The sequence below is a fragment of the Neopelma chrysocephalum genome, unplaced genomic scaffold (genome assembly GCF_003984885.1).
Source record: "Neopelma chrysocephalum unplaced genomic scaffold, ASM398488v2 Primary Assembly neopelma1_84, whole genome shotgun sequence".
In the NCBI taxonomy this organism is placed as follows: Eukaryota; Metazoa; Chordata; class Aves; order Passeriformes; family Pipridae; genus Neopelma; species Neopelma chrysocephalum.
The window spans coordinates 6311310-6338854 of record NW_020897746.1 but is presented as its reverse complement, the minus strand read 5'-3'; the positions used below and the strand labels follow the sequence as shown (position 1 = coordinate 6338854).

At 38.6% G+C, this 27545-nt stretch overlaps 1 protein-coding gene across 13 annotated transcripts in view; it reads left to right on the top strand.

Annotated features, from left to right (window-relative positions):
* The window catches only part of SPAG9 (sperm associated antigen 9), a 61880-nt gene extending 35992 nt beyond the window's left edge, over positions 1-25888 (top strand). For 2 of the 13 annotated variants that reach the window (XM_027691899.1, XM_027691907.1), the window contains 25 exons: positions 638-759; positions 2241-2252; positions 3831-3888; positions 4433-4585; positions 4670-4721; positions 5130-5260; positions 6159-6215; positions 6342-6353; positions 7083-7256; positions 7890-8019; positions 8259-8351; positions 8639-8806; positions 9500-9671; positions 10504-10731; positions 11462-11657; positions 12082-12204; positions 12745-12825; positions 13290-13357; positions 14548-14696; positions 15822-15993; positions 16927-17040; positions 18784-18822; positions 19692-19868; positions 20217-20354; positions 22199-25888. In XM_027691899.1, the coding sequence (XP_027547700.1) occupies positions 638-759; positions 2241-2252; positions 3831-3888; positions 4433-4585; positions 4670-4721; positions 5130-5260; positions 6159-6215; positions 6342-6353; positions 7083-7256; positions 7890-8019; positions 8259-8351; positions 8639-8806; positions 9500-9671; positions 10504-10731; positions 11462-11657; positions 12082-12204; positions 12745-12825; positions 13290-13357; positions 14548-14696; positions 15822-15993; positions 16927-17040; positions 18784-18822; positions 19692-19868; positions 20217-20354; positions 22199-22314 (2935 nt within the window). In that variant the 3' untranslated portion in view covers positions 22315-25888. The remainder of the gene's footprint in view (positions 1-637; positions 760-2240; positions 2253-3830; positions 3889-4432; positions 4586-4669; positions 4722-5129; positions 5261-6158; positions 6216-6341; positions 6354-7082; positions 7257-7889; positions 8020-8258; positions 8352-8638; positions 8807-9499; positions 9672-10503; positions 10732-11461; positions 11658-12081; positions 12205-12744; positions 12826-13289; positions 13358-14547; positions 14697-15821; positions 15994-16926; positions 17041-18783; positions 18823-19691; positions 19869-20216; positions 20355-22198) is intronic. The other 11 variants (XM_027691900.1, XM_027691908.1, XM_027691902.1 and 8 more) reach the window with 7 other exon arrangements.
* Positions 25889-27545: the final 1657 nt, after the last annotated feature.

Genomic DNA, 27545 nt, shown 5'->3' with positions numbered 1-27545 from the left:
AGGGTAACATTTCTTTCCAAAGCTCTATAGCCCCATAAAAATAAACAAGTACTGTTTTAATAGCCGGGGGTGCCTGATCTTTTAGGTAAGCCCTAAACAATTCAGGGTGTAGTCACAAATCCTTCAAATACATTTTGTGTCTATGTGTTTTGTTCTTGTGATGAGATGGAAAAAATTACCTTGTACAGTGAATGTTAATGGTGTAAGAGCTTTGTGTGAAAGGAGCCACTTCTCTGGCCAGAGGAATATTTTGATCTCTGACTACTGGGTTCTCTTGCATTCTTGTTATATTAAATGACTTCCAGTTTGGCTGAGCTGTCTGTTCTTTAGGGATTTGGGCTGACTAAGTCCTGATGGGGCTGAATTTCTACAGGCCAGAACTTGATATGCTTTAATTTATTAAAATCCTGACCAGCTCAATATGAGCACCAATGTCAAGTTTTGGATCTTGATGCCAACGTAGTATTTGAAAATAGGATCTAGGACTTGTAAGGCAACTGAAAGCTGCTGAGAATTTTACTAGGTTTTGGTGGGGGGTAACAAATGAACTATTGGTAAAGATGCAGAGAAAACTTTCTTCATGGTGAGAATGTTTTTTCTTTCTGCTTTTTCATGCCTTGTTTAATTCCCTGAGCAGCACTCCTACCAAAGGCATCGAGAACAAAGCGTTTGACCGTAACACAGAGTCACTCTTTGAAGAGCTGTCATCTGCTGGTTCTGGCCTAATTGGAGATGTGGATGAAGGTGCAGATTTGCTGGGTAAGGAAGGTTATTTAAAGATGCTGTGTACAGGAATTTTCCTTGTTAGTGGAGTACTTAATTATTCTTGCTGGATTTATTGTTAGGCTTCATTTGCATTAAAATCGTTTGAGTAGCATCCTAAGGTAGTCATTGGAATTCAAACAGGAGAAAGTGTTTATTCTTTCTTTGAATAAAACTTTAATCTTTGGGGCATTTCTTACACTATTCCCTATTTCATTTCTCCCTACATGTTCTCTGACAGTAGGATTTTATCTCAAGTAAGGATTTTTGCCTTGAACTAGTTTTAGGTAGTTTAATTCAGATTGTGCCTGATCTGAATGGCCTGGCTTTATCACCTCTTTAGGGATTTTAACTTCAAAGAGAATTGCAGCAAAATGCAATGGTGGTAATTTGAGAATCAAATCATTAATTGAAAGGGAAGGGGAAACCCACATTTCTCTTCTCCGTCCAAGCAGCTTTCTGTTACTTCTGTGCTGACTGAACAAAGTGTAAGTTTGGGGAACATGAGTTGATCAAGAGCAAAAAGGTCATGAGAAGAATGATCTTTCTATAAACAACATAACAAGATATTTTTGGCCATATCATTGTTCAGGCCTCATTTTGAAATAATGCAGGCTGGTACTATGGAATGTATAAAATGCAAATGCTGCTCTTGGATGTTTTAAAAATGGGTTGTGTAGAGACAATCAGCAGCTTGTTTGCTTCTGTCCTCTGATCCAGCAAAAATACAGATTGTTACCACTGGTTAGAACTCCTGTGTGCAATCTGGATTTCTGGTTGTTCAGTGTTTGACCAGAAACGTGTTTTACATCAGGCAGGTGACATTTCTGCAAAGTGTTACTCACTGGGAGTAATGGGCCCATCTCCAGTCTGAGATGGTTTTCCTTTGTTGTCACTCTGCTGAGCAGTAAGGATCTCCACATCCTTACTGGAACATACTTCATCCAAAACTCTTGTCACTCCGTTGTCACAGGGACAACTAATCACACATTCTGCATGCAAAAATACAGGTACTGGAGAAGTAATAACATAGAGCAACTTCCATACCTTGGATGATGTGATAAATTGATTAAACCAATCAAATTACTGTCAGACTGTCCTGATCACAGTGCTTTGTTTTCTGTGGGCCAAAAATAACCTCATGCTATAACTTATCAAAGGTTTGTCACTGACTTTATTACCATTTTCAGTAAAACTGCTGCTGGAAGCACCAGTGTATGCAGACTAAGCACAGGATTATACCAGAGTTTGTTATGCAGAATGTGCTGGTCTCAAATTTTTACTGTAGAACTGTCATTTCACTTTGAGGACAATCATAGTCCAAACAGTGCCTGAAAATCCACATCTGCATCCAGGATAGTTGGTGTTTTTCAAGCATTTGGATCTGTTCTCAGTGAGCATTAAACTTCAGTTTGGAGTTCTGTCAAAGTAGTTAATTGGGATTCTCTAATCTGTTTTCTCTTGGGCTGCATACCCAGGGGAATATTCTGGTGTGTATGCTTCTTTTTTAAAAAAATCTTTGAAATCTGTTGCTTCTCCAGTCAGGCGTTCTTGGCTGCTGCTCTCATAAAATACATTTCTCTGCATTTTTTTCCCTGCTTGGTACCTTTTTTTTTTTTTAATTTGCCTTTGCACTCTGGCTTTCTAATTTTTGTTCTTGCATTATAAAGGATCCTGAAACCTGTTGGAAATGATCCTACCTACTTTTATCTGTGAATACTGAAAATGTTTAAAAAGCAATAGCTTCTTGAACAAAAGCTCATGGTGACTGTAGTGTAGGGGATTTCTCCAGATATTCATGAAGTTAACAATAGCTGATCTAAGTTGCTTCACTATTAAATGTCACTTACTTTTAATCCAAAACCCAGAGAGGGAAATTTCAAGAGGCAACTTTGACTTGCATGTCTATTTATAGATACCTTTTTTCTTTGTTATCCAAATATCTTTTAAGTCTTCTGTTACCAAAGTTTCTTAGAAGATTGTGTTTGTAAAGTATTTTAAAAGGCCTCCACCATTAAGATACCTTTCTCATTCATTATGTTAATCTTGAATTAACATAATTTCTGCTGTTATCACTGTGGTAATTATTTTGCTGTGCAAGATGCAAAATAATTATTCTCTCCTGAAAGTTTCTTTCTAAAATCCTGCAAATTATATTGGGTGTGCCAAAAATAGGATAAGAAATTGATTTTCATAAATTTAAGTAACGTCGAAGTGGCTACATAAAAAGATAGGTTCACTTTTTTCCATAGTAATAGATTAATTGGAAATGCTTCCTGAATGGATTAGCATTTCTTCTAAGTACTGTGCTTCTAAATTATTTCACAGAAAATGAGAGACTTTATTACTGATTTTTATAAGAGGTCTAACCAATAGAAATGGTTGTGACAGACTTAATTTCTTCAACATCTGTTCTTACAAATCCTGCCTCTAATCACATCACATTCCACTTCAGACTTTTGGTGGTGGCTTTGTTTTAATTCGCTCTTACTTCATAAGTCTAAATTTTTTATTGCTCTTCACTCATACTACACCTTACATGAAATGTTTCTTGTTCTTGTTTTTGCTCTACATGGAATGCATGGGCATTAAAGACCATAATTTCTTTGGTAAGGTATCATTTGCTCTGGGGAAATCTGCAGGGCTTTCACAATCTGAGCTTTATTCAGCATGTCTTGTGTCTATAACTGATATACTTTTGTATCTAACGTGGTATAAAAGACAGTTGAGCATTTTAAACTTAATGTTTTGTGGACTAATACTTCTGCAGTATATGCTATGTTTGGTTTTTGACTTAGTACTGTAACATCTTCCAAATATATAGAGTAGGTGGAGGCAGCACTGGTCACTAACCAGGGATGCTTTTAATTGAAGTCAAACTGGGAGTAGGTGGAGGGGAAAGCTAATTATAGAAGGTAGGTTGGACCTGGAACTTCAGATAGCTCACAGTTCTCCTTACAAGTTTGTCATACATAAAGTTGAGTTGGCTTTAGACAATGGCAAAACATAAGTTTCATGAAAACATCCATTTTATTTGCTAATTTCATGTGTTTGTTTCCTTTGGAAAGGAATGGGACGGGAGGTTGAAAACCTTATTTTGGAAAACACTCAGCTGTTGGAGACAAAGTAAGTGAGACTGTTTATGTAAAAATACTGACTTTGTTATTTCATTATATCTTCAATATCTTCATACACAGTCGAAATTATACAGATGTGCTTTCAGTTCTAAGAGTAGTGCTGGTATAAGTATTTTGAATTTTTAGGTGTATTTGGCTAAATATATAGCTGAGTGGGTATTCTTCTAGAAATTAGGGACCTAAGAAGCAAAAGCTGCTTTTATCCTTGTAAGGCTACAAGAAAAGCAGTGTTCTGTCCTAATGAGGTCAACTCCCTGTCAGAACAGCTGTAAGTGCAGAAGCAAATCCATTGGAGCACTCTGGAGGAGTTTATTCCAAGCAAACTGATTTATCAATACTTTTTTCTAATACAGGGGTGTGAATGTGTTTGAACATTTATGATCTGGGGGGCAGGGTTTGATCTCTTAAAAAGCTGTACCTTTTTGCAGCAGCTTTTATGAAATGTGTAGGTCTTCAGGAATAAAATCAGGCTTGACACTGAACTATGAGACCATGATCATCTTTGTAATGGTGTATTTTCCATGTTTGTGCAGAAATGCACTGAATGTAGTGAAGAATGATTTGATAGCAAAGGTGGATGAATTGACCTGTGAGAAGGATGTACTACAAGGTGAATTGGAGGCTGTAAAACAGGCAAAACAAAAGCTTGAAGAGAAGAACAAGGAACTGGAAGAAGAGCTGAGAAAGTAAGTTTAATTCCGTGTTTGTGAAAAAGAAAGAAAAAACCCAACTGTGATATTTAATGCAGCTGTTTTTTATTTTGTATTTAGAGCTCGTGCAGAAGCAGAGGAAGCAAGACAGAAAGCTAAAGAGGATGATGATGTAGGTGTATGTGTGTATGTGTATTTTTGTCAGTGTAATTCACAGTGGGACATTAAAAGTCCATATGTTTAGTGAATGCTACTAAGCTTTACTGCTTAATAAGTGTCAGTAAAGTTTCTCCATGAATAGAAAAGACAGAAGATCTAAAGAGCACAAGTAAACTTTTAACTGACAGTGATTAGTTTTCCTTCTTTCCTCTCTGCCCATTACTGTGTCACATTCAGATTATATCGGATACAAAGGATGGGAGGAGAGGAAGATAAAATTGAGTTAGTTTTACACAGCCCCAAATGGTTTGGAATCTGGAATTGTGGCCTAAACTGACTCCTGTGGGAAGGCAGAGGGTGACTCTGCAAGGCCCTGCTGTTCTCCTTTGTTCCTGCCATGTTTGCTTTGCTGTGTGCCCAGAGCGACGTCCCCACGGCGCAGCGGAAGCGTTTCACCCGGGTGGAGATGGCTCGAGTCCTGATGGAGAGGAACCAGTACAAGGAGAGGCTGATGGAGCTCCAGGAAGCCGTGCGATGGACTGAGATGATCAGGTGAAAGGCTCTTCTAAAATCTTTGGCAGAGCTCCTTGGATTTTACAACCTCCTCATTTTTAGCTGCAGGGTGATCTGGTCAGTAGGTTAACTGCCTTCTGCTTGTCTCCCTCATGCCCGTGAATAACTTTGTTTTTTAAATTATGGGCATATAACTTGTCAAAATGGGTTCTTGGTGAGACCTCAGTGAAAACTTGTTGCTTCATATGATGCAAAATAAGCATCCCTTGAAGAAATGTGTGTATTTTGGAACAGTTACAAAAGCTGATAATTGTAGATACCCCTGCCATACCAGAGTCGAGTGGTGCTGCCTGCTGGCCACGTTCAGCAATGGCACTTGATTGTTCCCATTGTCCTCATATCTGTGAGCCTTTGGAAAAATGCATATTCCCAACAGATATGGCTTGTTTTTATATAGCTATTGTCTGCTGTAAAAACCCTCTCCTATCTCTGTTAATGCATCTGTGACTTCAGGAACATTCACTTTATCACTTACTGATATATTGAAGAATTAGAGGCTTTAAAACAAAAAGCGATGGTTAAAATATTAAAAAATGGGAGGCAGAAGAATTTAAATGATTTGCTGCTTTCTTTTAGCTGTTTTCATTGCAAAGTGTTACACAGGTTTGTCTCTTCTATCTGAAAAGCACTCCCCAAACACAACTGGTGTTTGGGATGCAAAGAAACGTGGATGGAATATATTATGTAGTTTTAGTTGATCTAGTGGGAATTTCAGTATTGTGCTCTGGTCAGAATAGAAGTGGCAACGTGAAGAAACAGGCTTTGTTACTTTCGATATGTTATCCTTTTTTAAAAAAATTAGAGTTACACCCTCTTCTGTTCCTTTCCCTTTTTTAATTGGTGCTTACTCAGTAAACTTGGAATTTATTTCTTGTAGAGCGTCGAGAGAAAATCCAGCCATGCAAGAGAAGAAGAGATCGAGCATTTGGCAGTTGTAAGTATTGAAACACAACTCACTGGCAAAAATAAATGAAAGACTCTAACCAATTAGCTGGCACATTTGTCTATGTTAGCTAATTATCCTTTAAGATGTCTTAATTGTTCTCCTCTTGTTACCCAGCATGCCAGCTCGGTAAGACTGGTCTAGAAGACAAAATGTATCGTAAGCTGCATCACATGGTTGTGCACTTTGTGAAGTTAAATGCCAAAGTGCTTGATTTTTAATTTTGTTTTTCCTAGTTGAATATGCACCAGGACTCTTGTCCTGAACATTTTTCTGGATTCTTTTTTATGATGAATAGTAGAAACCTGAATAGCATGTGTGGATTGCATTTATTTCAGCTTCCTTTTCCTCTGTGAAGTACAGCTTAGTGATTGGTACATTGTCCTTGCTAACTTCAAGCTCTTTAAATCTAAACCATTGGTTTTCACAACAAGATATTGTTGAATAATCCTTTTGATGTTGTGGTTTGCTGATAACTATTCTGTCTTTGCCTAGAAAATGGTGGGGTTTTTAAAGTGCTCTCTGCATGAACTAATGTGCTTCATAAACCTGCCTTCCAGGTGTGGTGTTCACATCCTAATATTTGTTGGTTCCCTGTAGATGTTAATTCAAGATGAAGCTCCCGTTAAATTTGATAAAAAATGCAATAATAATTCTTTAAGAACTTTTCTTACTGACATGAATTTTTGTGCTTTGAGGGTGTTGCTGAGCGTGTGGTGGCTGCTGCTATGTTGGGCTTCAGTTTCTTAGTTTAACTGTCTTGAGCAGGCTGGCATATGCACTGTTTTGCCTGCATAGTCAAATCTGGATATATCTGACAAATCTTGACTCTTTTTTTTTTTTTCCTCTTTCTTCTAGTTTTAGCAGGCTCTTCAGTTCCTCCAGCAATACAGCAAAGAAACCAGAACCTCCTGTCAATGTTAAATACAATGCTCCAACCTCGCACATTACTCCGTCAGTCAAGAAAAGAAGCAGCACCTTATCTCAATTACCCAGTGACAAATCTAAAGCCTTTGAATTCCTCAGTGAAGAGTAAGACATTTTAGTTTCATAATACTAGATATGCTCTATCAAGTGTTTACTCTTTCAATCCTCTGAGATTTAACATGCTGCTAAGTGTAATGTTCTCCTGAAGTGAGTGCTGATACATAAGAACTCAAGACAGTGCAGGCTGAAAGGTGCAGCAGTGGGTGAGTACTCTGGATACCTGACAGCAATATTGTGCTTGGTAAATGTCACTGTCTTTCATAAAAGTGCATTTAGGCACAGGAGGCAGCACTAAGTACACTTCTATATGCAAGTTTTGTAGCTAAGCAATAACTGTACAGGTACTTTAGTGGAAAATAACATGAGTCAAGCTAACAAGCATCTGTAATTACTTTTTTTTCTGCTGTGCTTCTCTTTGACAATATATTCTTTGGATGTACAACTTTTAAAGCTTCTAGTAGAGGTACATAACCCAAGTTAATATACTGTAAGGATCCTGGCAACAGACTTTCTGGTTGTACCTGTCTTTCACCAGTCCCTTAGAAACAGCCCACAGGAGACCTGGGGCTGTCTCTGGTAACCCAGTGCTTCCACAGAGATCTTGATTATTGAGTTTAACAGCAACTCCCGTTGCACAAAGAGTTCTAAAGAGGTTTTTCAATAATGTTTCTTCTCCAGAACTGAAGCCAGTTTAGCCTCACGCAGGGAGCAGAAGAGGGAGCAGTATCGCCAGGTGAAAGCACATGTTCAGAAAGAGGATGGCAGGGTGCAAGCATTTGGCTGGAGTCTACCTCAGAAGTACAAACAGGTATCATGTTTTCATGTATAATGGTGACAACTTCATGTTTTGGGACATTTGAATGGAGTATCATTTCACAGCTTGTGTTTGAGTGATTCCGGCATTTTTTTGTTGAACTTTCGCAGTAAAGAATCTTTCTAAGGAAAACAATAATGCAAAACTCTTAATCTTGTTTAGTGAAGTCTGAGCAACTGATTCCAAAGATAGTAAAAAAGCTTTTTCATTCTGTTTTTTTTTTTTTAACCTAGGTGGCAAATGGTGGACAGGGTGAAAATAAGATGAAGAACTTGCCTGTACCTGTTTACCTGAGACCCTTAGATGAAAAGGATACCTCTATGAAGGTAGGATATTTCCAGTGGTGATAGAGAGACTTGGACAACCTATAGCTTGAATATTTTTATCTTAGACTCAGCTATGTTATTTTTGAAATTAAGTAGTTTCTTTTTAAAGCATAGTAAAGAAGAATTCAAGCTTCAGTAGAAACGTACGTGACTTTAATTGTAATGAATTCCTTAAAATGGACTGCAGTTACACAAAATGTTTGTATTACTTAGCATATTTAACAATGGTTGTGTCTCTTTCTTTTTTTAGTTTAGAATTCAAGTGAAATATTTATTTTTCTTCCCAGCTGTGGTGTGCTGTAGGGGTGAACCTGTCAGGAGGGAAGACACGGGATGGCGGGTCTGTGGTTGGTGCCAGTGTGTTCTACAATGATGTGACTGGTGTGGATGCAGATGGCAACAAGCAGCAAACAGGATCTCAGAGTAGCTTAGATAAACTAGACCAGGAGCTCAAGGTAAGGTCCCTGTAAAGACATTTAATACATTTATATAGTTAAACATCTTTATCTGTAGAATAATGAAGTATTTTGTAATCAGGCTTATTGGTAATAAATAGATTTTTCTTGGTAATCATCAACCCAAGATAGTTGGGTTATTGAACCCAAGTACAAAAATACTCTGATTCTTCCCTTTGTGCCAACTTGTTGGCAAATCTGAGGAGTAAATAAATTTTACATCAATAAATAAATAAAATAAATTTTACATTGCTTATGCCACTGCTGCCTCCTTTAAAAAACATTTATGGCAAAACTGTTCATGTTCTGACTGCCATGAATGGAATTCATATTAAGGGTATAAAAACAAAGGCTTAATTTTTATGTGCTTTGGGACATCACATTAATCTGTGGCTACACTTAGTATGGCAGCTGGCATGTCAGCAGTGTTCTTATTTCTAGCTAGAATTGTGCAATATAATTATTTTCTATATGTTTTATGCAAATATGAAATATGAGGGAGGTTTATATTTCAAATAAATAGAGAACAAGCAGCTCCATGTAATTTTACAATGGCACTGAAGATATTTAACTTACCACATATTTATGTATACTTCTGTAGTTGAAAATGTAAAAACATGAAAGATCAAAGGTAATTGTTTTATTGTCCCCCTTCTTGTTGTTCATTTCTGTTCTGCCTTTTTTCTCCTTCAGGATCAGCAGAAGGAACTGAAACATCAGGAAGAATTATCCAGTCTAGTTTGGATCTGTACTAGCACACATTCTGCTACAAAAGTTATCATTATTGATGCAAATCAACCAGGAAATATTCTGGACAGTTTCATTGTTTGCAATTCTCATGTGCTTTGTATTGCCAGCGTGCCAGGTAAAGACCTGGGATGTTTAGTTCCTCCTTTTTTATTTCTTATTCAGATTTTTCTTATGCTGGGTGAAAACCCAAAGATTTGTGAATTGGTGTGATAAAAATGCTACAGCAACACAGCAGTAGGAAGTGTTTAGTTATACCAAAAACTATTGCATTTCTACTTTACTGTTCCACTCTTTAGTTGGCTCATGGCCTAAACGAACTCAAAGGTAGAGAGATGTCAGCAGCCAAGAGTAACTATTTTGTTTGATGTGTTATAAATTGTGCAATAGTGCCAGTGCTTCATGGAACTGTGAACATCACAAAAAGAACAATGTAGTTTGCTTTTTTGATCTCTTCAGCCTCTTGAAGATAAGTAGCAAGTCTTGGAGCTTCCTGCAGAGGGAATCCTTGTTACATTGAGAATATTATAAGTCTTAAAAGTATGAAGGGATTGTACAAGAGAAAAAACAGCTTTTCTTCCAGAACAAAGGATATATTGCAACTAAATTCTTTGTAAATATGTAGGCAGGTAGCCCTGCATATGTGCATTGTTATGAAATCTAATTTTAATAGAAAGTGTAATTAAAATTGAAATAAGCTGTTTGGAAAACTGCAGATTGAATTATGTTGTATGACAGTTCAAGTGTGCTGCATATGTAGGTATTGCCTTTGTTTTGTGAGCTTTGTGACAATATCTTTTATATTTGTTGATCATGCTAAAATAAGCTTGTAGATAAGTATCTGCACTTTTGATCTCAGGTGCTGGAGAGTTCATTCAGTTGGAGATTTAGATAGAAGAGTGACTCAGCTTTATCCCTATGAAAAAACACATGGGTTTAATCTCTTCCAGGGGCAAGGGAAACAGACTATCCTGCAGGAGAGGAAGGGTCTCAGGAAGCAGATCCCAGTCAAGTGGACAAGTCCTCTCTGTGTGGCAGCATGACCAGCAACAGCTCTGCTGAGACCGACAGCCTGCTGGGGGGGATCACCGTGGTGGGCTGCACTGCAGAGGGGCTCACGGGGGCACCTGCACCTCAGGATGCCAACGGGGGCTCCCCAGTGGCAGAGAAACAGTCAGGTATGAAAACATCACAGCCCTGTCAGGGATGGCCAAACACCTTCAGGTGTAACTGAAAATTAACAGTGAAACTGTGTAATATGATAGTGTGTCTGTAAGCTGGGGTAGCATAAAACAAATACTCTGTGGCCTGTGAGTCTGGCATTCTTGCAGTGTATAATTGTTGCTGAAAACTCCGTGGAGGTGATACTAACGTTTGCTTCTTGCAAATGTTTTTGAGAGAACTCTCTTGTGCATGGTTTAAAGAGAGCTTTTAATTTATTCAGTACTTAAAGTGCAGATCTTGCCAACGACTGGAGAGAAGGTGAATAAATGCCTTGAATTTTGTCAAGTCTTAGTAGAGATTTAAGTGAAGCTGCTTATTTTATAGACATTCCTTCTGTTTTCTGTCATATGCCCTTGAGAGCTGTATGGTGATGTAACTGGCAATGGGTATGGGGTGGTTGGATTTGTTCACTGCTGTTCTAGTTAATCACTTAAAGGACAATCTGTGCCATCAGTTGCTGGGTTGATACATTAAGTATTTAAGTATTTAAATTTAAGTATTTATACAGTACAACCTGGGAAAGTTTGGGCATTTCTGATGTGATTTTCTTGTTAGATGAAATATGAGGTCTGGATTGTGACTGTCTGGTCACTTCAGTTTTAAGTATGAAGTTCTAGCTGTTTTAAATAATTGAGAATTCTGTCACAGTTGTTAAAAATTTTTCAAATTTTTTTGTTTACATAGATATTGCAAATGAAAACAATTTAGTAGATGAGAACATTCCAACAGCAGAGGAGGCAACAGAAGCAACAGAAGTCAATGCAGGGACAGGAGAAGACACAGCTGATATTGCACAAACTGGAGTCTACACAGAGCATGTCTTTACAGATCCTTTGGGAGTACAGCATACAACAGAGGCATCTCCAGTGTACCAGCCTAAGTACATAGTCTCAATCCTCATACCTCTTAAAATGTATTTAAAATGAAAAATATAATGTTTGTGGGACCATAGCATGGAGACAAAATGACTATTTTTTTATTTTTCTTGTTAAGTGTGTTGAGGTTTATGTAAGTAGTCTTGGTACAAGACATGCTATGCCTTGTGACTCTTCTGCTATTCCTCAGAGATCAACAATATTGACAGGCTTGAATGGAACCTAATTTTCCTTGTATAAGAAAATGTCCACTTGAAGAAATTCATTGTTATTGTCGTTTCATCTGTATCGTACTTTCATGCACAGTTACACTTTAAGTACCTCAAAAGCCAGTGTAGGAATTAGCAGCAATGAAGTAAATGCCTAGGTTATAGCCTGAGTGATCTGTGCACTTCATTAAATGTATCTTAACTGGATTTTTTTTTCTAGTACTGAGTCAGAGTTATATAAAGATGTTGCAGTTTTGCCAAATGAGCAAGATCTAGTGAGAGAAGAAGCACAGAAAATGAGTAGCCTTTTACCGACCATGTGGCTTGGAGCACAGAATGGATGGTAAGGAAGTGCTAATCTTGTTAAACTTATTGGTAATAATTGCTTTAAACTTGCTTCTTGTGCCTACAGGCCTGATAACTGTCTGGAGTCAAGATTAAGGGCAGGAAGATCTCAAGGGAGCCAAAACCTCGTACGCTTTGCTGCATTTAGGCATTATAGAATTCAAAGAAAGTATTGTAGGTGGTTAGCAAGCTCTTTTTGGTGGATAACACTTTCATCTGCAGAAGAGTTTTGTGGGTTTTTTGTAGTCAAAGAAATAGTTATGGTCTGATAATTCCATAACTTTCAGTATTTTATTATGCTAGAAAAATATATTGTACTTTTTACTACAGATGGATCTGCAAAGAGGTTTGTAATGCTTTAGGCCTTTGAAAAACCCATTCTGCTGCTCATGCAGTTCTTCCTTTCAGTCTGTACATAGTTTCCAGTGGAAGATGAAAACTTATTTTCCCTTTGATTGTGGATTTCGGTTATAGGGGTTTTGCTTGTGGTTGTTATTGTCTGGTAGTGCTTTTAATCCCTCCTGATTTGTCTTTGCAGCCTGTATGTTCATTCGTCAGTGGCCCAGTGGAGGAAATGTGTTCATGCCATTAAACTTAAAGATTCTATTCTCAGTATTGTGTAAGTCCTGAAAGAATGTCATGTAAATCATAATGAATTTCTGTTAAAATACTTTCAAAGTAGTTTTATATTTCCTCCTCAGATATTGGGAATGTCAGTTGCCATAACTGCCTGCATGCTCTTTGAGGGACAGTGGAAAACATTCGGGGAGTAAGGAAAATGAGAGGAACCTTGTATCTGTTGGAAATATGTAGCCCAAACGATGAGCTGTAGCTGTTTACTCAAAACAGTTACAGGTTGCTATCCATGATGTTTTCTTCAGGCATTGTAGCTAGCTATATTTCAAGATTTTTGAGCTGGATTTTGACATCTTGCTACATCCCTTTTCTTGAGCTATATTGTAGAAATCAAAACAGTAGGGCTAACATGACTGTAAAAATATGCTGTTTATACCTTACTTTAAACTTGCCCTCTGAGCAGTGCAGTCTAACAGTTCCTATTGTTGTGCCTCCTTTTTTCCCCAGACATGTAAAAGGAATAGTGTTGGTTGCACTGGCTGATGGAACACTGGCAATCTTTCACCGAGGAGTTGGTAAGCATTCTGTTAGATCTGGAAACCAGTGAAGCTGTAACAGTATTCAGGAAAGAAATGTGCCATTTATGAGTAGTGTTTCGATAATGTATTTCCCAATGGGAGTTTTTTACAGGTTGCCTTGAGAAATCGTTCTAGTTATTTCAGTTGCAGATTCAAGTACCATTTTTGCACTGTCCTGGTGCATTAATGGAGTTTTTGCTTGCTCTGAAATGGAGAATGGGATATATCTGAGCTAAATAGTGAAAAGCCACTTGAAAGTCCACCTTGATTATAATTTCTCTTGCTTTTTTGTTATGCTCAATAGTTGTGTCTTCTGTTTAATTAGTGTTAATTGTCTCTGACCAAGTCCTTCAAGGAGAATTTTTTAAGCATCCCTTCAGAATTTCTGCCCAAACCACTTCTCAACCAGCTCCAGAAATAGGACCTGGAGGGGAAAGTCTCACTATGAGCAGCTGGAACTTATCTGTTGGCTTGTTTCCACAGCCTCCCTATTCATTTGCTCTTTTCCTTGTGATGTTTAAATCCCTGTGCTCAGCATTTAAAAGAAATAAAGAAGTTGCACAAATCTAATGCAAATACTGGGAAAGATGCATCTGGAATGAAGTTATGTTTTTAGTGGTTTTGTTTTGTTGGTTTTTTTTAAGGACTCACTGTAGTAGCTTACAATCCTTAAGGATCTTTAATGAATGTCAGTGATGATCTGGGGCTTAGCTCTGTCTACAGAAGAATTTTACTTGGTGTTGAATGAGCAAATTTAATATGCTTTCAGAAGATTTCAGGGGCCTTTTTTTACGATCTTGCAGCATATTTAAAATAAAATCTTGCTGCACTGGCCAACATTTCCATGTTCAGCCAAGGCAGCAAGTGCCTCAGGCTGTGTGTTGTCATGTACACTGGTGCCTGGCCAAGCAGTGCATTTAGCACTGGGTAACTTGCTGTTTTAAAAAATGTTTTGCTGTGTTTTGAACGTGAATCACCACCTTATTAAAAAAAATAGCATTCAGGATACTGGTAGTTCCTATAACTAGTTGCTATTTAATGAGGAAGCAAGCCATGAATAATTTGTATTGACTTATCCAGATTATTACAGTGCTTTTAAAAAATTACACCGTGTACTTTTAAATTATTCCTGAACTCATAGGAACCAATGTTTAGTTTTGCTTTTTCTTTTCCTTTTGCTTTCCAAGATGGTCAGTGGGATTTGACAAACTATCACCTCTTAGACCTGGGCCGGCCGCACCACTCGATACGGTGCATGACAGTGGTACATGACAAAGTCTGGTGTGGCTACAGGAACAAAATCTATGTTGTTCAACCAAAGGCCATGAAAATAGAGGTAAGCTAAAATGGTGATTAGAACAATTAAATGATGTTTTAATGCTGCAGCTCAAACTGCAGAGTAACTCCAGAGAACACCTATTGTGTTCATCAGCACAGAAAGAAGCAACCAAACAAATTTGTTTTGGGAGATACTGTTACATTTTCTTAAGATGTTTTCACTGTTTTGGAAGACTTTAGGCCATGATGAGGCAGTTCTCAGTTATTGAAACCAATTTTTGAGCGGTTTAGTTCTTCACTTCTAGCTGGCCAGGAACTGGAAATGTCCTTGTGCAGAGCTTGTAAGACAAGCTCCCAGCTTATACTCTGTATGTGCCTCATTTTATTCTCCACCTACCCGTAAACTCCCCTATAATCTGTCTTTGCATACTTTAGGGGATTGTAAGTGTTAATCTTGAATGTGCTCTCCCTCCAGTTAGAGAGTAGTTTGTTTATGTAGGGTGTGTAATGTTCTGCAGTGTCTTATCTGTACCTGACATCTCGAGTGCAGAAGGTGGTTGGGGTTTCTGCAAGCCCTTAGCAATATTAATGCTTCAGCTTCTGCTAATTGGCCTGAGATATGATCCAGATCTTTTGAGGTTGACTGCTCAGCAATTCTGAAAATAATAACCACCCAATTAATAAGCTGTTTTTGTGAAGACTGTGTGTATATGGAAAAAAATGAAATGAAGTTCCTGCAGCAGTGACATTGATTGTTTTGCTGGTGTATAGTGTGTATTTTGCACGGATGGTTTTGTATGTAAGAGTAAGGCATGACAGAACTAGGAAGAGAAGCACTTTTTGAGCCCATGTATCTTGTGCTGTGACAGCAGGACCTCAGGGCAAAAAGGCTTCAGGTTGAAGGGAGACAGAAGCCAGAGCAGGCTGGGATGTGATGTGTAAATGAAGACACAGTAGGAAACTACAGCTTTAAGATCAAACCCAAGGAAAGGAATCAGCAATTTTACCAGCACCATATGGTAGTTGTAACTAAGCTAAACATGTATCTTGTGATCTTGCAGATCAGAGGGTTGTGGTTGACTTAAGAAAATTGCCATTACAGACGGTCTGAGAGTAACACAGAAATCTTTCTTACTCTTTCTCGTGTTTCATCTTTTGAATTTTAAACTCCAATGTTTCATAGAAGTCATTTGATGCCCACCCAAGGAGGGAGAGCCAAGTGAGGCAGCTGGCCTGGGTGGGTGATGGGGTCTGGGTGTCCATTCGCCTGGACTCCACCCTGCGCCTCTACCACGCGCACACGTATCAGCACCTGCAGGACGTGGACATTGAGCCCTATGTAAGCAAAATGCTAGGTAAGTTCCTGAGGAAAACTGCTGTGTTCTGACACCTCTTGCTGTCTGGAGCAGGCAATTCTCACTGGGTGGGGTGGAAGGCCAAATCAAATCAGTTTGTGAAAACTTGAGTCTGGAAGTAGAAGCCTAAGTCAGTCTGTAAAACATGATGAGAATGATGGGTCGTCTGTTCCAGTCTGTTGATCTTACCTGATGTCTGAAGTGCCCTTAAAAATAGTGGTTGGATTGTGCAGGCACCAACAGAGAAACCAAAAACTTTCTCTTTTTTATTGTACCAATGCCTTTTTTTTTTTTAACTGAAAATAGGAAGAATCCACTACTTGCCTGGAAAAAATGCCTCTTTTTTTTCAAGAAAAGGCGAAACAGCAGACTTTTGTTGCTATTGAGCCTAATAAGCTGTCTGATTTTTTTTTTGTTTGTTTGTTTGTTAATATCTATGTAAGAGCAGTTTACCCACCTACATAACACAACAAATACAGGTAAATGGGTTCTGGGAAATCCTTCACAAGTCACTGCTGTGCCATTGCACTTAACTGGTCAGCCTTGTGCTCCCCTCATCCTGCTAATGGATGAGAATTAATTTTAATGGATGAGAAACCATTATCTTTCATCTGGAAACTCACTTTTTTTTATGTGTTTGTTTTTTTGGTAAGGCCCAAAAGATTTTACTGTGCAGCATCATGGAGCTGTTTTACCTCTTTTGCTTTCTCATAGTTAATGTTACTCTTGCAGTATAGGTTCACAACTTAATTAGTGTTGTAGGCTTTTAGGTTATCTTTACAACTTAAATGTGCTCCTCTACTTTGTTTGTGTTTGAAATGGGAGGGAATTTATTTGTCTGCGTGGTTTGGGAGTTGGAGTTAAGATTCTCTATTATAGAACTAAAATTATTCTTGCTCATAATTTTTGATGAAAAGCATCTTTTGTTTTTAGGTACTGGTAAACTGGGATTCTCATTTGTGAGAATCACAGCTCTTATGGTGTCTTGTAATCGTTTATGGGTAGGAACAGGAAATGGTGTCATCATCTCCATTCCATTAACAGAAAGTAAGTAAAATATAAATCAATAGCTCTGTGCAATATGCTGTAGACACAAAAAAGAGTATTAAAACACCATTCAGATGCTTGCTAATGGATAGAAAGCTTCACAGCCAGGTCTGAATCTTTCAGGTTTGTAACAGATTCGGGCCTGTGTGATGTTTAGCACCTAAATCTGTGCATGTGGTTTCAATTACTATGAGCAAAAAAAGCACTTTTCCAGAATCTCCTGTACTTCAATTTGATCAGAGTTGCTGTGACTTGAATCAAAGAAACACTTTGAAGCCTTCGAGGTGTTCTGAGCATTAGCAGCATTTATAGAAGTTTATTGCTTATAAGAGACATTTTTAGTTTTCTGATTAATGTTATTTTTGATTGTCATATGATCACAAAGTAGATTTTTGTTTGATTTGAGCAAGTTGCTGTTGTTGCTAATACAATTTGTTTGGCTTTAGTTCTTAAGAATTCATCACAAAGTGGGTAAAAAGGATTGTTACAGCAGTAGCATGACTGCTTTAAAGGACATATTCAGAGTTATAGGAGCTGTAAACACATTCTTCAAACAGGTCACTAACTTCTAGGTCAAATTCCAGTCATGTAAATCCAGGTATCTGCCTAACAACAGACCCCAAACTCTTGTCATAGGCTGAAACTACTTGGGGCTGGGAGAGGAAGCATTCAGACATGGGCAGTTGAACCTCAGGAGAAAGGGGCATTCCAGCTCAAGGGCAAAACAAATCCTAAATAGGAAAAGCTTGGGGAGAATCTCTGTGTAAATTGATTGCATTTAAACAACAAAAAAAAAGCCCTCAACACTTGTGCTGAGGCGATTGTTAAAAGAGGTGAACAGAAGTTTCAGAAATAAAGTACAGAAGTTTGATAGTCTTAATTGTGCTATGGTTACATAGAAAATAAGTATAGGATGACAGGTGAAATTTTAGGGTAATTTAATAGTGAAAACTCTTCATGTTGTATCTGCTTTGTTGAACAGCACACACATTGTTTCTCATACTGTTCCATTGCATTGTCCATCCATTCAGTAAATGTCTTTTTTTGCATTGCATGAATGTACTAAGGAAGGACAGACTTCCTGTCATGAGTTTGAAATAGTTTAAATCATGCTTTCAAAAATTATAGCTCTTAATTTGCGTGAAGCTTAATTTAATGTTTCTGGAGGAGTTTGTTTTAAAACAGGAGTGAACATGAAGAAATCCCTATTAAAGCTATTCAGGTTCATCTCTGTTTTGTTAATTGTTGGTGGATCAGAACAGCCATTGGGGGGTAGCCTGATAGTGGGGTTGAGAACCCTTGCTAGGAACATTGATGGTTTTCAGAAACAGCAATGGCATCTCTCAGTTCCCTGGGTCTCAGTAGCTGGGCAACTTCGACATCAGCAGATGATGTTTCAAAAGGCACACGAAAACATGAGTTGTTCTTTATTATTTTGGAGCCTCTTGCCAAGGAAAGAGAGAAAGGGGAAACGTTGCTAATTGATAATAAACTTTAAACTGATAAAGCACATGACAGTGGCAGTGCTTTTGTGGTCCATTTTGTACTGAAACTTCTATAACAAGATGCTGTTCTTTGTGACTTTTGATTGAATCTTCTGTAATTAAATATCTACTGTTTTTTAGGAGCTAAAATTTTAAGCTCTACCTTATCAAAAAACCAAAATATGAGTGGTGGGTTCTCATTAATCCTTCTCCTCTACTGTCATACCTATCCATTTCCCCTTTCCTCCTTTCTCACTAGCTGTAATCCTCCACCAGGGACGTTTACTGGGGCTGCGGGGTAAGTGCAGATCCTGAACAAAAAACTATTTTCAGGCTTCTAATAGCCACTTCGAGGCTGTTTCCCACTCCTTTATAGATTTACCCTTTGTATGTTCCTAAATGTTTTTCCACTTGCAGTTACTGCATTGCAGCAGTTTTATGTTTGCTAAATGGCCACCAATCTGCTCAGCAGTTTAGCATATCATCCTGTGTTGCAGCTGAACTCTCATACAGACTTTGTTTTTCTTCCAGCCAATGTGATACCACATCTTATAACTTTGTCATTAATCCACATCATTTGCTGTCTTGTTACAAATCACTGTTTCTTTCACTACTTTGATAGTCTTTGGAATGGAGATGGCTTGTATGTCTAGCATGAGTACTTCTCTGTTTTGATGGATTTTAAAACTCAGTAAAAACTAGATCTAGAATTGTAATATAGGGTAGCTCCTTCGTGCCCACAGGTGGCTATTTTTAGAGAATTTTTGCTGGCAAGGGGATACCCTATGATTAGTTGGAATGCAAGTGTCTTTAATTATATGTTCAAGTACATTGAATTTGCTCACCCTGAAACATATTAGAGGTATTTATTTTCTATGAAAGATATAGTCCTTTCACAAATTATTTTTTTTCCAAAAGTAGGATATTGAAATCTGGTGTTTATGCTAGACTAATAAGAATCCTGCTCCATTTTCTGATGTACTTAAAATAACGAAGCATGCATTCTTTTTCTTTCCAGCTCTGTCTTGAATTGGCATTGCTGCCCTCCTGTTTCATTTTTATCTAAGTTGGCTTTTAGCTTTTAGATGGTACCATAAGGTTTCTTAACAAATAACCGCTCCTGGAATGTGTGTTTTGAAGTAGAGAACAACTCCTCTTCTTTTCCAGCTAATAAAGCAGCAGCAGGCTCTGGAAACCGTCCGGGGAGTGTAATCCGTGTGTATGGAGATGAGAACAGTGACAAAGTGACTCCAGGGACGTTCATCCCCTATTGCTCCATGGCACACGCACAGCTTTGCTTCCACGGCCACCGGGATGCTGTGAAGTTCTTTGTTGCTGTACCAGGTGAGGTTTTATTACCATTCTTTAAATGAAGCTGTTTTTTTCTTTTTCTTAATTTTCTTAGTTAAACACAGTGTTTAGAAAGGGTGTAAAAGTCAGTGTATGAAGTCATACATTCAGGAACAATATATTACATTTCATTTGCAAGACTTGTCTGATTGCTGAGTGCAGTGCTGTTTAATGGGAGGAAAGGGTTTGGTCACAAGTAAGTGCTTTGCTTCCATCTGAAAAAAAAACACTGTGGTGAGTATGTGCCTATTAATAAGGCAGTCAGTGCTTTAGGCATTGTGTCATCCACTTGATTTTATTCTGTGAGATGTGGCATAAAAATGTATTCTTTTTTTGATCCAGGTCAGGTTGTTTGCCCACAGAGTAGTGGTGGGACAGAGCTAACAGCTGATAAACAAGCCCAAGAGTCCTTCAACCAGAGTCCCTTAAAATCAATGTTGGTGATAAGTGGTGGAGAAGGATACATTGACTTCAGAATGGGTAAGAAACCTGGGCTTAAAATGCATTGTAAACTCTTCATACTTTGAAGGTCATTAACCACATAATAACTGCTGCTGTGATTGCAGAGTGCCTTTGTGTGGTCAGTATTTACAGGTTTTGTACTGCAAGGGTAGAAGTATTTTTATCCTGAGACACACCTTCAGCTTCTTCTCCTCAATAAACCATGACCTTTGGGATGACAGTGTGAAAAGTTTTATTTGCAACTCTGCTTTGGAGTCATGTACCACCTTACTGTTTATGCTTTCAGTCTTCCTTTGACAGATTAATCTTCTGTCTCAAACTGCTGGAAAACATGTCCTTAGTTACTTAAAATGCAGACTGACTATAAAAACAAGTCATGCATTAAGTGAAGAATGCTCAATCTAAAATTTACTCATTTTTGAGTGAGCAGGGGAAAAAGTAGATCACTGTTATCTCGGCATGCCCATCTTATTTGATCACTGCTTTTCTTGGATAGCACTTTTGTATGATCTAGCCCATAAAAGAATTCTTGTTGTAAACATTATTTTATTTTAATTGAACTCTTTGGGAAAATAAACTGAGAGCAGTTGTGGTTCGGTGCTCTGTGAATCTGTAGCTGGAGACCCCGACCAAAAAATACATAAAAAGGTGTTGCAACTCTTAAACCTGGTTTTGACCTTTTGCCTAAATCTGTCTATAGTCTTTCAAAACCAACCAAACAGCAAAACAACCCACAAATACCACTACAAAGGAAATTCCAGGAAGGCCAGCCCAAATTCTGTCATCCCAGTCAATGACAAACAGGTTCCTGCTGGTAACCCCGGCAGAGCTGGGCGGGAGGCAGGACTTGGGGCAGTTCTGTGCCACACTGCAGTGAGGACTAAACCTCTGCACTTACTCCAAGGCAGCTGGAATAGCCGCATTCCAAGTGTGCATTTTGCTGTCCCTGTGGCACGAGGCAAAGCCATGAACTGAGCGTCAGTGCTGCACTTTCATCAGCTCAGCCATTGCCACGTGAGCCCAGCAAACTGGCTCAAGAGCAACTTTGGGCTATTCTGTGTTTAGATCCCTCAGCCCTCCAAAGGAGTCTAACCAGAAAACCAGCCAGACTGTGATCTAACACCTTCCTGAAGGTGTAGGTCAGTTCCTGTTTAATCTGATTAAACTGTACCATGAGACTGCCTCTGGACTGGTGGTTCTGGCTGTTTGTGCGGTTTTTGGTGCTTGGTCTGTTTGACCAGGTTTGATCCCCGTCGGCTCCTGTCACCCAGAGTTCAGATGCAGTTACAAAGCTGCTCTTCTCTTTTGAAGAGCAATAATGGAGAATATGCTTAAGGCTGTCTTTGCCAGTGTGTGCGGAGTTGTGACAAGCTGGGCTAACGGGAACAAGAGGAAAGAAGGGGAAAGGTTCATCATAGACATGAATGTTGCATTGTCTCAATTGCAGCTCTTGTTCCAGAGTGTTTATATGTTTATCCCAGCACACCGTCTTGTAGCAAAACGTTCTCAGGGTCTGCCTGGGAGGTGCTGCAAGTTTGCAAATTAGGTGGTTGTTTCTCTGCCTTAAAGAGTTATAAGTAATGTAATGTTTAGAGTATGGATACTTACAAAACTGCCATTAATTTTTGGGACTAGAACTGAAGAATATGGCCAGCAGAATACTAAGCTCTGAGGTAATTATGCAACACACTCTGTTTGTAATGTATACATTCCCAGACTTTAATATGCTTTTATATGAGTGTATGGTAACTACTGTCTTTTTAGTGTTTTTCTTGTAGACATAGATGTCACTTGTCTCCCTGTATGTGGTGTTGATGCTGTTCTGGTTATTGGCTGCCTCAGTCAAAGCTATTGTTTTCCAGGTGATGAAGGAGGAGAATCTGAACTCCTTGGAGAAGCTCTACCACTTGAACCTTCTGTAGCCAAAGCTGAGAGGAGTCACTTGATAGTGTGGCAAGTCATGTGTGGCAGTGAGTGAGCCTGTAGGATGCAGCTGGAGACCTTAAAACAAAAAAGAAAAAAAAAAAGGAAAAAAAAAAGCTTCTGCATGTTTTTTTTATTTTGTGAACCTGTTTCACTACATGATGTTGAAGCATTTCTTTGCTGTTTAACTTTATATTGCAAATCTGTCATACTATACAGGAATTAGCTTGTGCTGTTTTACTGCACCCGTGTTACATGGAACAGTATAAGGAAATCAGATCTTTCTCCAACTGGTGTGCACACCATAGTGAGCAGCTGAGGCATTACTTTTACTGTACCACAGCAATCTAATGTGTTCACTTCTTTGGTAGCCTCACTTGAGTTTGGCTTTGTTACAACTGAGCTTCATTTCACTGTATAATGCATTGAGTAAAACAGCAAAGTTATTCCCAGAGTATTTAAAAAAAATGGACAAATTATAAGATGGATTATTAAGACTCATCCAAATATTCAGTGAGGGCTAAAGCAAACTGTATATTTCAGCTTTTGTTTTCAAACCTGGAAAATCTTGCTTACAGTTAAAAAAACTTTTGTTAACGGTTTAATTTCTTACATTCATCCGAGTTTTTGGGGAAAGAGGGGACCGTATAGGAATTAAGAATACAATATTTAAATAAAAACATGTTTTCATTATTGAATCTTAAAGTTTGAGAACTGCTGCCCTCAGTAATAAGCAATTTTGAGCATAATGTTTTTCCATCTCCCCAACATGAAACAACTGTTTCCAAAGGGTGTTTTTAGGATGATTTAAATTGGAAGATAACTGCAAAAGTCTTGAACAGGGGATATGTTTTGTTCTTTTCTTGTCTTAACTCCTTATGTCCTAAGCACTAGAATGATCTTCTCTGCCTAGCTGGTCAAACTCATGAGGCACTACATGTGTGAAGGTTAAAGACCTCGATTAGAGCATGAGAAAAGACTGAGAGTGTACAGGAAAAATGCGTTCTGCCCAAGTGAGATCGTAAAGAAACTTTAGTGCCAGATAATTAGGTACAAAATGTATTTTTTGTAGCTCCATACCCCAATTTAGTAAAAAAACAAAAAGAAATAAAAATTTAGCAACAAGATTATCAGGTAACACTAAGATTGAGAAAATTAGTGAAAGTCAGGAGACTCTAATATTAGGCTGACATTCTGTCTACTCACCATCTATTTTTTTAACCATAAGTGTGAGTTGAAGACTGTCTTCCTTTTGCATTGAAATTTCTACATTAGTATCAGACCTAAGTTAAACACTTCATGATTTCTGTACTTCAGAATATTTAAAAACCCAGATTTGCTCTTTCATTTTGTCTCTGGAAAGTAAAAGTTTTGAGGGGTTTTAATAAACATCCAGCATTTACCCCCGAAAGGCTGGGACTGTTCAGATTGGCAGAGAAATTTCGTCACTTGATTATGTGAGAGAACTGAACAGTTTCAGAGGAGTAAATATAGAAACACTTTTTTAAAACTGCCTAAACATTTTTATGCAATAGGAGCAGTTCTGGTCTATCAGGCAAACATGTGTTTATATATTTTCTTAATTTTTTAAATGAACACATTTAGCTGAGGTCTATTGTGTAAATATATATTTAGGCAGCTTTTTCAAATGCATATCATAGCTGATAAACCAGAAAATCTCCATTCAGGTCTATTGGTTAGATTTATATGTATAAATACTTTTTAAGCGACATATTTTGTACACAGCTGTTCCTCTCGTAAATATGTATTTAGGACATGAACTATGTAGTAAAAATCCTTATTAAAGATGTCTAATATCTTGGTAGTATTTTTCTCTTCAGAATGCCAAAAGTGATGAGAGCATGTTGTTCATAATTTGCTTTCCAAATTCATCTTTAACGTCACTCTTAAAGTACTTTGGCTTGAATATAAAGTCTGGAAGCTTATTAAAAAATATACAAATACAGAAAGTAAACTGAGTCAACACTCTTAGACCTATTTTAAACTTATAGGCATGTATGCTGAACATGAAGCACATCTGAATTAACTTATGGGATTGGATGTCTAAGAAAAATGCTGTCTAAACTTTTACTGTTGTGCAGAATCTTCACTGTGAGTGGTGCAGTTTCATTGCTTTTCCTGCCATTTTCTTGAGTTTAATTTTTTTTTTCCCCTCTTTGGGAAACACAATCTCCAAAGTTGCTACTCACTGGTTGATTGTCACATTCTCATGTTCTCAGAAAGAAAAAAAAAAAGCGCACAATTCTGTTCCTTGGTTCTCGTGTGGGGTTTTGTTTGTTATTAGAGACGAGCTGTTTTCTCTGAACGGCGTCGCTGCTGCAAACTGGAGCAGCTCAACCTGGCAAGTGTGTACCTGGTCCTTTGCCAAATGTAGCTGGTCCACCGTGCCATTTTAGTCACCTCAGTGGGCCAACTCCTGCAAATATTTCAGAGAATGATTGTTTCTGTCCAAAAGTGGAAGGGTTTTAAAGCAGACAATAGTTTAACTGTGTACCACTGTGGGTGTAGATAAAGGCATGTGCACTTCTCTGTATTTCTCATTTAAAAACTCTATCCCCTGTCCTAAGGTACAGTAGATTAACTGGGTCCCTGTTGCCATCACAGTGCTCTGGGATGTATAAGCTCTCCTTAGGGTGGCTTTGAAGGGTGAATAAAGCACGTAAAGCCCAGGCACTGAGGTGACAATACACCCCTCAAATCCGTCTCAAGAATGTGTTTATGCATACACTCGTGATTAAAGCATCATATAAATAGGAGCTAATCTCTTGATAGCTACAGCTTGTTAATAGTTTGGAAACATTTCGAGCACAAAATAATGCAGCACATGACTTGCCTGGGTAGGGGTGTTTGCATGGTGAAGGTGAAGCTGCATCGTCCATTCCTTGGGAAGGCCTTCCTGCCTCGGATGGGATCGAGCTGACAGAGCGTAGACACTTTATCATAGGCTGCCTTAGTAACAAAACAAATGTTAAATCTGTTTTATTATACTAACTGTTCTAAAGAACGTGTGTCTTTTAAAAATGCTGTGTAACTGAATATTTATTTCCATGTGAGTATTATAAAAGTTACCAAAGGATTAAACCTGACTTAGCACTCTGTAAGTGGCCCTGTTGAGGTGGGGTCTTGTGAAGGCCCCGCTCTGTAAAACGAGACACGGTAAACTCAAATACAGTTCTTTAGGGAAATTAAATGTTTTTTTTTCTAACAGGGTTATGCCATATTGTAACAACCTATGTTGCACCTCAAAGCATTTTTCTATACACTAAATGTCTCTCCCGCCCTCTAACAAGATTAAGTTTCCTTTATTAATTTTGTTGATGCACATTTCTCAATCTTTTAAACATATATTTTAAACATTTTATGGTCTGTAATTTTGGAAAGTTTTGTCTGTTGGACACTTTACGCTGAATTTTACTTGCCTCTGTAATCTGAGATGGATACTACAGCGTTAAACTTGCTGTCTGTTAAAACTTGAGGCTTCTTTTCTGTGAGCAGAAGAGCTCATATAGCAGTGTAGTTATTTCAGTATTTATTTCTATTATTGAATCCATGGGGTTCAGAATGTAACTTTGTACATGAAATATATATAAATATGTATATGAAACATGCATCGGATCTGTGTGTTCTTTGTAGTCTCATGTTAATTCCGCAGGGTTTTCGTGCTACCACAAGGCGCAATAATTGGGGATTTTAAACCAACAACTGAATATTGCCGTCATCACAACAGGTAGTGATATATTTGAGTCAGCCCCTGGCCAGTCTCATCTGCTCTCATACTGGGCCCAAGCAAAAACTCTGAAGAACAGCTTGGTTCACTGACTGGCTCCCAAATGATGCCATGATGTCTGTGCTTCCCGTGGGATATGGATCTGGAGGAGATCTGCTTGATGCAGCTCGGATGAAATGGGTGTTTGCACTAAGAATTATTTCTGAAGGGTTTTTAGCACAGATTTATCAGAGCTCAAATCCTCGCTGGTTGCTGCTGCACAGCAAAGGAAACGCTGTGGTTTTAAGGCAGAAGAACGAGGACTTGGTGACTGCAGAAACAGAAACACTTGGCCAGAGCCAGGTTTTAACTTTTCCCTGGCTCACCTGCCCCTTTCTAACCATGTTTGCCCCAGGCAGTGTGTGTTGATCAGTGAGTCCCAAGTGCCCCTGGCTACCCTCGTTCTAGGGGGCTGGGGTGGCACAGAGAGACCCTGCTGGGCTGTGGTGGGGGCACGATGCCCTTGGCCTGCCCTGTGCCAGGGTGTGTGGAGTGTCAGTGCTGCTTCTCTGAGCAGCAGCAAAGGGCCCACGAGAAGTTGTTCAGCACCTCTAGGACATAAATACCTCAGACTTGCACGTGCAAACACAGGAATCCTCCATGGCTTAGAACCACCAACATTGTACCAACTGGAAGCTTCATCAACCTGGTGCTTAAAAAAAGCACTGTAATTATTGCTTATTTAGTGCTGAGTTTTTGTGCAAGATTTTCACCTCTCTGATGAATCTCCCTCTCCTTGCAGTGTTTGTTCTGGGGCTGTGTCCGTTCCCAGACAGGTCACACACTGCACTGTGCTAAGGCAGTGTGTGTGTGTGTGTGTGTATTAATTGGGAAGAAGCATCATAAATCTTCACTCTGGAAATGTTTCAGCTCTTCTGGCAGCCCTGGAACTCCTCAGGTCTGTGCATAAGTAATTGAATTTTTCAGATCCTGTGTTGAGAGAAGTGAGAGTAGAGTTGTGAACTAGGCTAAGGTGTTACAAATGATATATGGAAACAAGTTTTAAGCCATTAGAAACACCAAACCCTTCTGCAATGGACATGGGATAATGGGAAAAGCACTTACCCTTTCTGAGTCAGATTTTTAAAAAGTTCTCTCAGTTCTATCAGTCTCCTACACAAAGAGGTGTTCAGATCAGAATATAGACAATGTTAATGATGATACAGGAAGGGAGACTGTTTCAATGTGAATGCTTTAGTTGAAAAATACTTCTGGGCTGGGAATTAAACCTCAAACTTACTGAGGGGTACAAATTATTACCCCCAAAACGTGGGATTCTTTTTGCCATCACCTTCCTTTTTCAGCATCCTGAGATCTGTCTGAGCAATACAGTCTGGAATTGGTATTGAACATCCTGGTGATCTCTGATGCACAAGTGCCCCTTAATTCTATGTAGAAGAAGCTTTGAGGGGCCTCTGGCCTCGGACCACACTCTAGCTTGTGGCAGGGCCTGCAGGACTCACTGTGATTCTGCCTCATACATAACTCCTTGAAAAGCT